Source organism: Melopsittacus undulatus, chromosome 2, assembly GCF_012275295.1.
Source record: "Melopsittacus undulatus isolate bMelUnd1 chromosome 2, bMelUnd1.mat.Z, whole genome shotgun sequence".
Taxonomy (NCBI): Eukaryota; Metazoa; Chordata; class Aves; order Psittaciformes; family Psittaculidae; genus Melopsittacus; species Melopsittacus undulatus.
Window position 1 is genome coordinate 65,366,253 of NC_047528.1, and position 12,632 is coordinate 65,378,884.

The 12,632-nt window shown below is 39.5% G+C and overlaps 1 protein-coding gene across 1 annotated transcript in view; it reads right to left on the reverse strand.

The window, feature by feature from the left end:
- Positions 1-12,632, reverse strand: part of EIF5B (eukaryotic translation initiation factor 5B) — a 38,063-nt gene that overhangs the window by 5,823 nt on the left and 19,608 nt on the right. Inside the window, exons 8-18 of the mRNA XM_034072323.1 lie at positions 12,338-12,424; positions 10,498-10,581; positions 8,403-8,698; positions 7,653-7,760; positions 7,397-7,507; positions 6,457-6,524; positions 5,243-5,384; positions 3,660-3,791; positions 2,829-3,011; positions 2,353-2,514; positions 567-698 (exon numbers count right to left, since the gene is read on the reverse strand). Of these exons, the coding sequence (XP_033928214.1) occupies positions 567-698; positions 2,353-2,514; positions 2,829-3,011; positions 3,660-3,791; positions 5,243-5,384; positions 6,457-6,524; positions 7,397-7,507; positions 7,653-7,760; positions 8,403-8,698; positions 10,498-10,581; positions 12,338-12,424 (1,505 nt within the window). The remainder of the gene's footprint in view (positions 1-566; positions 699-2,352; positions 2,515-2,828; positions 3,012-3,659; positions 3,792-5,242; positions 5,385-6,456; positions 6,525-7,396; positions 7,508-7,652; positions 7,761-8,402; positions 8,699-10,497; positions 10,582-12,337; positions 12,425-12,632) is intronic.

Genomic DNA, 12,632 nt, shown 5'->3' on the forward strand with positions numbered 1-12,632 from the left:
TGCAATTATGACAGTCTGAAGAACTCCACTGGCAGGTGTTTGCCTAATAATTTAATTGAAATATATGCAGATTACTACAAATCCCAAATCAGTCATTAACACAGAGTCAAACCCTGCCATGATCCTTGTTTTCAAACCTTACTCTACCAGCAGAGACACCCCAGCAGATTGTCAGGGAAACACTAAGAGTCAGGATACTAAAACATCGCAGTGCTAATGCTTCCCATGGGCACAAGGCAACAACAGCATTCTACTGTAACAGGTTTTAAAGTACAACCAAAAAAAGCAAGTTATTTGTGTATCAAGCTTTCAACATTTAAGTGAGCTCCTCACTTCATTTACCCAGAGGATCTGTGGCTGTCCCATTCCCAGCAGTGTTCGAGGCTGGGTTAGATGGGGCTTTGAGCAACCTGGTCTAGTGGAAGGTGTTCCTGCCCATGGCAGAGGGTTGGAACTGGATGATCTTCAAGGTTCCTTCCAACCCAAACCATTCTATGATTCTGTGATCACCGGAGAACTCTGTTACCCTTAGCTTATGTGCCTTATTTCACCATCAGCCACCTCACCTTGAGTACTGGGACTTCATCTTCTTTATGAGCTACAAGCAGCGGCAAACCAGCTAACGTTTTTTCCAAATCTTTCCCAAGAATCTTCACACCTTGAGCAGCAACAACCTCTTTGTGCTTTTCATACTGGTTCTGAAAATGAGAACACAAAGAGCTCATGTAGGTTGCACACAGCAACACAAGGTAGTGCTGAGCAGCTGAAGAACTTGCTGCCCACAGGCAAAAGTGTAGAGCATGATGGCCCAGTCCAGCAGCTCCCATCTTTCACCAGTGATCTTCTCTACTCTGCATGGTTCAGCCTGCATACTCCTCTCCCTTCTGACAGCCCCCACCCCTGTCAAGGGTGGCACAGCAGGGGGAGTCATCTAAAAACAGAGAAGGCAGACAAAGCCAAAAAGGAATATGTACTAGAAAAGGGCAGACAGTGATAGGCAGCTACTCTCCACAAAACCCTCTGAATTCAGCCCCATAGGTAAGTAAGGGGAGGACAACAACAGCTCAACTGAAGCACCAAAGCTTAGCTAACACAGCCCAAGGCTCCAGGTGGGAAGAGTTGTCTCATTCTCCCACTGGAGGATCCCGCCCCTTCTCATGTACCTAGTTCCATGCTCCATTTCCCAGGTGTTCCTCCCCACCCAGGGAGCCTTCACCATCTCTATCTATCCAAGGCATGGCTCTAAGGCATCATGAAAGCAGTTACTTCTGAAGACTGTTAACATTGGAAGAGCCTTCTGGTTTGTTTCTTCCCTTTTTTTGGGGGGAGGCATATGTCCCATGCTTTCCTTAAAACTGCCAGGCAGCTTCTTTCCCTAGTAAGCACTTTGTTCTTACAAGCCTCTATTCTTTAGCCCTCCATCCCAAAATCTGGGTCTTATTTCAAGGATGACAATTCCCTGTGGGCAGGCTGAACTGAAATGTATTCTCACTGCCTGCCTCAAAAAGAAACCAAACCAACCAGCTACCCTAGATCCACTTCCCCAACTAAAGGTTCCCAATCCAGTGTTTTTCATCACGGTGCTGGTACCCCATACTCCACCTCCCACCAAAAGTGCAGAAACACATCTGAAGATCTTGTTGATGGGAACCTGTGATCTGTTACATTGCTATTCAGGCCCACAAAAAAAGCCATGTGAGTCTCATTAGAGTTTCACACACATCAATCTACCTTCTGCTCTAAATAAAGGGAAACAGATAGACATGTTTTCAATTCATTCCTCATGGTACCAGAATACATTGAGCAGCTTCCAACAAAGCAGAGAACATAATCTAAGCGTGTCAGTTTTCCTTTTGCCACTCTCTAGCTATTTTCAAGTTATAACTGTAAAGCTGCATACCAGAGGAGGAAGCCTCACTTAAATTCTCCAGGGCAAGTGTCCTACCCTCTGCTGATCAGAATACCACACACACAGGGGAAAGAGCAGCTCTTGCCTTCCTATTTATATCAGGGCAAGCAGCACCTGCTCAGATTCCACCTCAGTCTCAGTACCGCATCCTTCAGCATCCCTGGGGCCACAATGGTCTCACAACAAAGGATCACCATGGCAGAGAGAGAACACCAACACAGGCACCAGCAATTACTAGTGCTACTTTACAGAAGTATTTAAGTTTGCAGGAAGAGACTAGACTAAACACTAGGAATGACGGTGGCCTGCAGGGACACAGTTCTCCAGTGAAATGAAGCACAGGACAATGGTTGCAGCCTTAGATTCTAATCCAAACACTAATCAAACTCTAAACCAAACCTGGTTCAAAATCTTCTCTGTCAATACACTAACCAGTTTCATACCTTAACTCGTAGCTCCTTCATAGGAGGAGGCAGCAGAAGACCTCTGATCTGAGTTACTATGGGACCTTCAACCCCAGGAACAATAATGGTGTCTCCTTCTTTCAGGCGTCCATTAATCAAAATAACATCTATGGTAGTGCCCATGCCTGGCAGTGCTTTAACCTGAATGAAAAGGGGAGAGAGTCTGATTTAAACACTTCAAACACACCTTTTTTTTCCAGGAGGAAGGGGGAAGGGCAGGGAGGAATTTATTGCGAGGGTGGTGTGACAGTGGCACAGGTTGCCCCGAGAAGCTGTGGCTGCCCCATTCCTGGCAGTGTTCAAGGCCAGGTTGGACAAGGCTTGAAGCAACCTGGTCTAGTGGAAGGTGTCCCTGCCCATGGCAGAGGATTAGAATTAGGTGATCTTTAAGGTCCCTTCCAACCCAAACCAGCCTATGATCCTAGATGAATTTCAGAGAACAGGTACTGAATTACCTCCATGACTTGAGCTCTCAGCTCCTGACACTCAGCCAGCCTCTTGGTCAGCATGGTTTGCGTTAGTTCAACAAGAAGAGCTATCAGACTTCCCATTCCATCCCCTGTGTGAGCAGAGGTAGGTACAAGAGAAACAAAAGTGCGGGGATCCTTATTCTCATAAAACAAGGCAGCGTTCAAGCCCTGGAATCAGGATTAATAGTTATATAAGGGAAAACATATGTACACATGAGTATTAACACTAACATTCAGCCCCAGCCAATTACTACTGCATTTCTTGAATCCCAGTTTCTTAACAAAACACACAGTTACTGACAGTATGCTATGGTACTTGAAGCCTTGACCCACACTTGAAAACAATATGGGATAACTGTACAAAGCTAATTACCACATCTAGCTTCTAGACAGCATTTTATGTCACCAGCAGAAGTTCCCAGAATTGATGTGATTCATGCCTGCCAGCATCCAAGAGAACTAGAGACAGATGGGATTCTCTCAGGCAATTCCCAAAGACAGAAAGAATAGGGACAGAAAACTTAATCTGCTGTTCATGACTGCTGACCATGCACAGCAATTAGCTGCTACTTTTCTCCAAAGCAGCACTCTGAAGATGGAGCAGTAAGAGATTCATTTAAAAAGCAGCAAATTTTGGTTCATGAGAGGTAAACACCAGTATGTCAGAAGAGAGGAGACCGTTCTCTTTGTGTTCTGAATAGTTTTCCAGAAAGGGAAGATAAAAACCCCAAAACAAGCCCCAAACAAAACCCACCCAAAGCACACCACCTTACTACCATTTTTGTTAACCAAAGAACCTCAAATATTCCAGCCTACCTGTTTCGCAAACTCCACGATGATGGCTTTTGCACGCTCTTCGAATTCATCTTTTGTATTCTTTTTCTGCTTCTTTAAGGTGATGGCTACATCTGTATCTGGACTTTTTTTCCAGTCGTATAACCTATCAATCTTGAAAACAGAGCAATATGTCATCTCACACAGTTTAAAGGGCATCTGTATGCTTATGCTGCATCATCTGAGGAATACTTCTCCAGCCAATATAGCCAGCTATTTGCTGCAGTAATCAAAGTAAATCTTTTTATTTGCTTTTAGCTGCTGTATTTATCTGTCTATGTATTTACCCAACATCAAAGAGTATTTCATTATATCAATACTGCTTCGTGCTTTAAAAACTGAAGCTAAAATAATACACGTTCATATGGGAGAAGTTTATACACATTAATTGCATCAAGTTTCAAGGTAAAATATTCAGAAGAGGCCCACAAAGAGCTTTACATACATGAATAAAAGGACTTACTTTTCCTGAGCAAAGACTACTAGTTGTACAGAGAATTTTTTTTAAATCACTGTTTTTTTAAACTTACTGGAATTTGGGCCCTTTCCCAAGTTGCTACAGAGAAGGGATCACAGGGAGGTTGTTCAAAAGATACAAACGCATACTTCAGAAATACTTCCGTAAGCAAGATTTCAAAGCAGGAAGGACATAGTTCAGGAAAATATAATATTGGCTGGACAAATCAAAACTACATCTTTAGAAAATGGATTATAACCTGGTCAAATAATAGAACTATAACCTGAAATGCAAGAACTTTTGGCTATTTAATCTCAGGCTTAATACAGGCCTTAACACCTCTCCACCTAATAGCCGAGTTTTATTTTTCAAAGCAGCTGTTTTCAGCAATGAGATAATGGCCTCCTCAGTTCCAACCACCTTCAATCTTAATGTTCATTTCATTTTTTAAACACCCCTGCAATTTTCACACTGCACATGAACACCCTTCTGTAAGTTCTCCGTCAGCAAGTTAGATAGCATCCAAAGTCATTGAACGTAGGTTATTTCCATGTTATAATTTATATTAAGTCATCACAAACAGTAATTTCTCATGCACAGAATTTCTGAAAATAAGGCTGAAAATTCACTACATTTTACCATCTAACACTGCAGAGCCTGAAGCACTTCCCACCAGAGATCAACACTACTGTTCTTAAAACCAGCTTGTCTTCAAATTAAGCTGACATGTATCAATAGCAAATATAAAGTAAGGCTTTTGAATGTGAAGCCTGTCTTTCACCAGAAAATGTACAGAAACCCATAGAAATGAGCATAAGAACAAAAAACACAAGTACAACTTCCAGAAACACTTCATATACAGAAGTTAAGTAAGGTAAAGAAACATATCAATAAGGACTCAGAAAAAAGCTGTAAGAGATTATTCTGCAAAGCTCCCATAAAGCCATTGGAGTATCAAGGGCATGAAAAATGCAAGCAAGGATTAAACAGTCACTGCTTCAGACTTTACATGAACAATTCAAGTTCACAGAAGGAAACAGAAGACTGTCAGATGCCAAATACACTCTGAGTAGGAAAGCACACTGTTAAGAGTAAAAAGCTACCTTACCTTGTTGAGAGCTACTATAAAGGGGCATTTCTTTGATTTCAACAGATTTATTGATTCAATTGTCTGTGGCTCCAAACCATGCATGATGTCAACTACAAGTATAGCAATGTCACAAAGTGAGCTTCCTCTATTTCTTAGGTTGCTGTGGCATTAAAAACAACCAAAACAACAGACAAATCAGTCATGTAGCAACACCAAATACAACAAACACACCAACCAACAAAATGCCAAAGCTGATCAAGTAATTTTTCCCTCAAATATGTGACCTCTATAAAAACATTTAAATTGCACTTTTAAAATTCCATTTAATATCTTATTCTCCCACAATTTCTCATATTATTATATATTTTTGCAAGTTAAGATTTGTCCTGATTTTTTTCTGAGCAAGAATTGAGACTGTTACAGGTGAAAAACAGGAGTGCAAAATCTGAACAAGGCTATTTATCACACAATTCTATGTAACGCCAAGATTAGACATCTTTGGTGCCAAACAAAACCCGGCTAGAAGATGAAGGGCTGTGAGTGGGTTGATGCCAAGGAACTAATCAGACCATTACCAAATACCCAAGGCATGGCATTTTAGTGCTTGCAAAGGCTAACACCTGAGAACATCACATCAAATTCTTAATCCTTCAGTTTGGATACTTCACCCAAGCACTAGCTCAGTGAGTACAGCTATGCATATCATGGTTTTAACTTAGAAGCTGATTTAGCAGCTTGCCTGCACACCACTGGTGTTCTTAGACAGCATATGACCTCTGCTAAGACTCAGCTAACTCGTGCAATTGGTAACTGCAGTCTTCTGAATTCAGTTAATTGGGACACTATGAACTGGACGCTACAAGAGAAGTTTTCACAGCAGAGTACTTGGGTCACCTGAAACCCTCACCTTTTCTTCTCCAGCTTCTGCTACTCTCTTTCCTCTTACACTAACTATTAGGAAAAAAAGCGATTTACATGCTTTTGAAAAATATTCCTGGCTCAACTGCCATGAAGACAGAAAATTAACCAGATCTAAAAGGCCAGCAGTTAACCAAATATAAAAAGCAGCTGCAAACTAAGCAAATCCACTTATTCCTGTACTTCAGGTTGTCTGGGTTTTTTCAAGTGAGAAGAAACAGTGGGTAAGGCAAAGATCTAGCACTTTGCTTAAAATATATCCAGATGCTTTAGCCATCACTTCTGGGAAGTCCTATACTATGAGAAAACATTACCTGAAAGACTCATGTCCTGGAGTGTCAATTATCAGCATGCCTGGAATTTTTATGTTCTCTCTGTCAAACTAATATTTCACAATATTAGTCATCTTGTAAAGATTACACAAGAAAAAATAACAAACTCCCTAAGAGCTGGCAGCATTACTGACAGCCTTCACTTCAAAAACACAGGTATACTTTAAGTCAGGACCCTCCATAAGCCAGATAGTCAAAGCTCATTTCTCTATAAAAATATTAAACAAATAAAATGATGCAACAAGCTCCCCATGGTATCAAGCAGCCATAAGCTGAGCTGAACTTTGTAAGACAAGGCAGCCTACAGAGGGAAAAGTAATTCTGACTAGTGAGATTTATCATCCTTGTCTTGGAAGAGTTCCTCCTCCCCACTCACTTGACATTTTTAATAAATCGAATAAAAATCTTGGTAAAAGCCAACACTACCAAGGCTTTTCAGTCTGCTGCTGCTGCTGCAGGCAAGATGGAATACAGAACAGTTACTATTTCTGTTACACAATAGAATCCATCACCCAGGAAATGGCCCAGTTTCAGCACACACAGTAAAAAAGTAAGTTTTAAACAGAAAAATACACTCAGTTTCCACAGTCTCAATTTACAATCAAAATACTGACAAAGAAGCAGTCTATGTACATATATGCACTGTCTGGAACAGAGTAAGCAGTATTTGTGTATTTTCCTGGAGAAAAAGCAGTTCATTAACTGAAACCAAACCTTGTCAACTAAAATAAAAAATGAGACAATCCCTTTTTGGCGGAGGGCACAGGAATTAAAATGAAACAATCAACCCCAATATTAGAGATAAGGTAAAAGTGCATCTGCCCACGTCAGCAAATCTCACGAGGCCTTCATTAGTTTGCATTTCATATCTATAGAAGCCCAAAACCCACCATCAAACAGTCTTTAGCATGCTACAACTTACATTTTTCACCATCTTGGTTTGCTCATTAATAGCTTCCAGGGGAACATTTGTTGCACCAATCTGCTGAGTGATACCACCAGCTTCACTGTCCTGCACATGAGTATGGCGGAGCTACAGGCAAAAAGCAGGAGCAGAAACACTTACATGTAAGTGGCTAAGGTAATCTCTGAGTACACTTTAACTATGTCTGTTTTCAATCACAATAAACACATACATAAGCGAGATGCACCGGCAGTGCCTTCACATTCCATCTTACCTTATCTAAAATTTTTGTCTTGCCTGTGTCTACATGCCCCAGGACACAAATAACTGGTGCTCTGAGCTTTTCAGTGTTCATGTTTTTGCTGTTTTCAGCTCGTCGCTTCTATGAAAGAGACATAAAAATGGGTAAGTATAAATCAAACCCCATAGCTCACCTCACATCTTGACTTGATTACATGCATACATAGAGTTAACTGTGGGCATTAAACTTTCAAGGCAACTCAAGGTTCACTACCCCTCTTTTGACAAATCAAAAATCTACAACTGACAGTTAAGTTTTTGGTTGGTTGGGTTTGGTTACAGCCTAGTAGACTAAGTTGTTATATCCACCAACATGCAGCTTCATGAACGGTGCTTTCTGAATAAGCATCTCAGGTAAGGAAACGAAGGACATCAGCAGCCACAACAACACTGAACAATTCACAGGTACATAATTTAAAGCTCTATAATATCTATGTGTAAAGACTAAAAGCCTCTTTCTCCAGGAGAGGGAAAGGTGGAGGGACACAACATCAAAGAGCACATTCTTTGTGATCAAGTTGTCTAAAATCAATTACTTCATCTTCATGCAAAACCAAGTATTTTTAATTCATTAACCCAAATTCTAGACCTACTTTAGTATTAGTCATGACACAGCCATCATTCTGATAAATATAGTTAAAAGGCTTCTCAATGAGCTGAAAATTAAATTGTTTCCTATATAACACAAGAGTCCAGATGTTCAAGTAAAGCTGTATCTAAATACCTCAATTCTCCGTTTGGCTTTGTCATAAGCACGCTCTTCCTTAGTGCGATCATCATCAGAGTCATATTCAGAATCAGAGCTAATTTCCTTGCTAGGCTTTTTTTCCACAGATTGTTTTCCAATTGCTTGGGAATCTGCCTCTCTCTCATCTGAGGTCTTTTCATCCTCATCTTCACTCCCTTCACTATCTTCAGATTCTTCACTCTCTTCTTCCTCTTCTTCCTCATCTTCTTCCTCCTCCTCTTCCTCCTCCACTTCGTTTTGTTCTTTGACTTCAATGTGGACAGGCTTGCTCTCTATCGAAAGAAAAAAACCCCAAACCTTAAGTAAAAATGCTTTATTAAATTCACCCTTGTAGGGGAGGGGAGAGGGCACCAAAAAAAAAAAATCCAGCCCAGAGACTACTAGAGAAGAGTGAGGACTGAGAGTAGGTTCCACTCCAGAAGTCCTAAGCAAGACTGTTTTTCAACTTTCAATATAAAAAACTAGTGTTTCATGTTCAGAGCTGCTGACTTGTGTACAGAATCTGTGCAAGCAGTGAGTCTGGGGTGGAAAGAGGAATGACATCAACGCACCTGCACTAGACATCATTTGCAAATATGAAGTGACATTTAAAACTGTGCATACTTGATAAAGGAATGAATGCACCAACACCTTTAAATGCCAAAATACTCCAAATTCAACTAAATATGGATTTCTGTGTATTACTTATCAGGAATACACATTTAAGCAGTAGTACCAATCAGAATGAATGGTCTCTTTTACATCTTGAAAATAATCTCATCTTAAGTTTTTCCTAGACTGTTCAGAGAAGAAATATTTTTCAGGGGAATCCTTCTATAAACACACAAAAAGAGCTAATCAAAAATAGTAATTCTTTCTTTCAAAGCTTTCCATTTATCATACTGGCAAAATCAGAAGATACAAGCTAATGAAGACTTTAAAGCCGTGCATTCTCTTCCTTAGAGAGCTACTAGGAGGCTCACTGCTCTTAGAGATTAGTTATGTTTCCTTACTAAGCTGGAAGTTCATCAACTTAGTAATACACTAATACCCAAGAAAGGTCATTTTCTGGATCACATCAGCAGATCCTTCCAATCAGGTAGCCAGAAGTGGGATGTGATGTTCTCCCCAGGACAGTGACACTACACTAAAACCTTAAAGAAGGTGAGCAGCCCCTAGTGCACAAAGTAGAACAGTCCAGCACCAGATGAACTCATCTGTGCTGAAATAAAATCCCTACCACTTGTATGTGTATATAAAGTGTTACATTTGAAAACACAGGGGCTCAGAAAGTCAATAAATACTTGATGAACAGTCTTTGATCTTAAACAACAAAGACCATCATGGAAATGTTAAGAACAGTGGCCAACTCCTGTTCAGGAAGACTCACAATAGTTTTCACCACCACTGAAAGAAAACATGCCAACTTATCCCTGCATTCCTGTGCAGCTCTAACTTCCCCAGAAACAATGCTGCTGGCCGCATGCAGAAAACTGGTTGTGCCACAGAAGTGCAGGAATATGAATGCTCTGACTTCTTTGCTTTCTTTCACACCTGCCTCTCAAAGCAGCAATGAGAGGAACTAACAAGAACTTACTATAATATAATGCATGCACACTAACCTTCACACCATCTTAGTTCCCCTGTTCTTTGAGAAGTTGTCTCAAAGGTAGTCTCCTAGATGTTGCCAGATCTGTGTGGTAAAACTGTTACAGCTCTGGAATGGTTACTAGAGAAATACAGTACCAGGTAAAAGGTTTCCTGAAACTCCCAGAAGTGGTTTAAGCATAAATTAAGAGGAGAGCACTTTTACTCCCATAAAAACAAACAAAAAAATTCTAGTGATGTAGTAACTACACATATTCCATGTAGCTCCAAGGGATCTTCTTGAGCAGTATTTGTGTGATTTCTGGAAGCTCTGACTTTGAGAAGAGGACCTTGTATCTCTATCATCACACTTGCCTCACAATTTATCTAATGAGGCAGGCGGAGAATCTAGAAACAATATTGTTTTCTACAGAAACAAGAGACTCATCAGCCCAAAGAAGCCTCTTAATTGGAGAAAGCATCCATCTGGTATTTACATGCCCACCTTTCTCTCCATCTTCATCACTAACCATAGCTTCCCAGTCATCCAAACCACCATCTTCTGTTTCTTCTTCTTCCTCCTTTTCTTCTGAAAATAAGAAAACCAACATTAAAGAAACAGTCCAGCAACTTAAAAAGTTTTTTAGAATCTCCTTCCTTTGACATATGGACAACTGCAACTTAGGAGTTTGCTGCTACCATAACTCTACCAAATTATCTCCATGTTGCCTAAACAGAAAATGCTGCATACTGAAGAATAATCCTCAGTTCTCTCCACAAAATCATACGGTGCTAGCACCTTTGCTTAGTAAAACATGCTTTTGAAAGACATAGCTACTAAACTGCTCATCTGGTTCCTGTCTGCATAGCAAGCAAGTACCTGCACAATGCACGTCACACAAGCCTCTGCCACACTCTTTGAAAGGAGCTGCCCAACCATTAGGCATGTGTAACAAAGTGACAGAGAAGAAAGAAAACAAGTTGGGCTGCAGTATTGATTTTAATTAATGGGAAAGAAAAAAGCTGCCCATAAGAAGTGCAATTTTAGGACTCCCAGTACCTTAACATAATTATACGATGGACTGCAGAAGCATTAAATGTATTTATTCCAGCAGGAATTAATTCAGATAATATAAAGAGAATCCAGCTCTTCATAAGGGACAAATGGGGAAAAAAAAAACTTTTAACCTTCTCCAAAAGAGGCATTAAACTATGTACAACAGATATAGTTTAAAATATATACAATATACAATATTATATATAAACATTACATAGTGTTTATATATATGCACATTTATAAAAGATATATAAAAGATACATATATATTTCATATATACACATCTTTCATATGAAATATATGTGTATCTTTTATATATATATAAAATGTTTTATGTATATATATATTAATATTATATTATATATATTATACATAATAATATATAATATATATTAATATAATGTATCTGTTTATATATATATATAAATGTTTTATGTATAATATGTATCTCTTTTATATATATATATATATATATATATAAAATGCTGCAGCACATGGAGCATCATGGAATTTCAGGTCTTTGAAATGAAGAGAAAGTTCCAGACTGCTAAAACATTAACTGGAAATAACATGCTAACAGTAAGCCTTTGTCTTTTACGGCAATGGAATTGCTCCTTCAACAGATAAGTCAAGCTAGAATAGGAGTACACATTCAGCTTTGTTTTCAAAAAGCTGGAAATTTTGTCAGTATTTATCTAGTTTAAGCATAAGGGTAAAAACTGAAACAGTCTCCTTGCTGAGGAGGAAGTCCAGTACAACATGATTTTGCCAAAACAAGTACTGTGTTGGCAAAAATGAGGACAACAAACACTTGCTGGGCTGATACTTAATTTCATAAGCTAACCCATATCCACTGCCTTCAGCACTTGTGAAAACAAAACGTTTGGAATTTGTACAATCCCTGTGAATACTGCAGTATCAATACTGGACACAGCGTATTTTTTCCCTACCCCCACTTAACTGCTGACAAAACAGCGTTTTAGCAAGCAAATGGAAAGTCAAGAGAGCTAATCATAAGGCACTGAATGGGCTTATTTGAGACAGTTGCCTAAGCCAATTGAACACTGGAGTTCACCAAGAATGAGAGATCTTTACATTCCCATTTTGAAGCTTCATGCCTTTTTATTCTGTAAAATTGCATCAATTCCTCCCTTAGGGAAAGAAAAAAAAAAAATCCAGCAACTACCTCAAGAAAGGATTGCCACTCACCTCCCATCCAACAAGGAACAATACCTACCATGCAGTACTGCCACAAAGTCTAATGGGGTTTATTAGCATTATGACTAACCTGGCTCTACCGGGAGAGGAGTCTCTTCTTCTACTGGTGGTTCCAGTTCTACAGCATCTTCAGCTGGGGAAGTCACCTCCACAATTTCTGAAATTGCCAGAAAGCAAATTGGTTGCTACATCCTTCCAAAGTGCAAACCAAGTTAGACATACAGCTTCACACTGAAGTTCTATTTTAAGTTGTGCTATTACAAGTAAACAAAATCTGAAATTATGTAACACCAAAAAACTCCCACTTACCAAGTTAAAAGTTAGAGCATGTGGCTTATTTGCAAAACACCTGGCTTTCTAAGCAG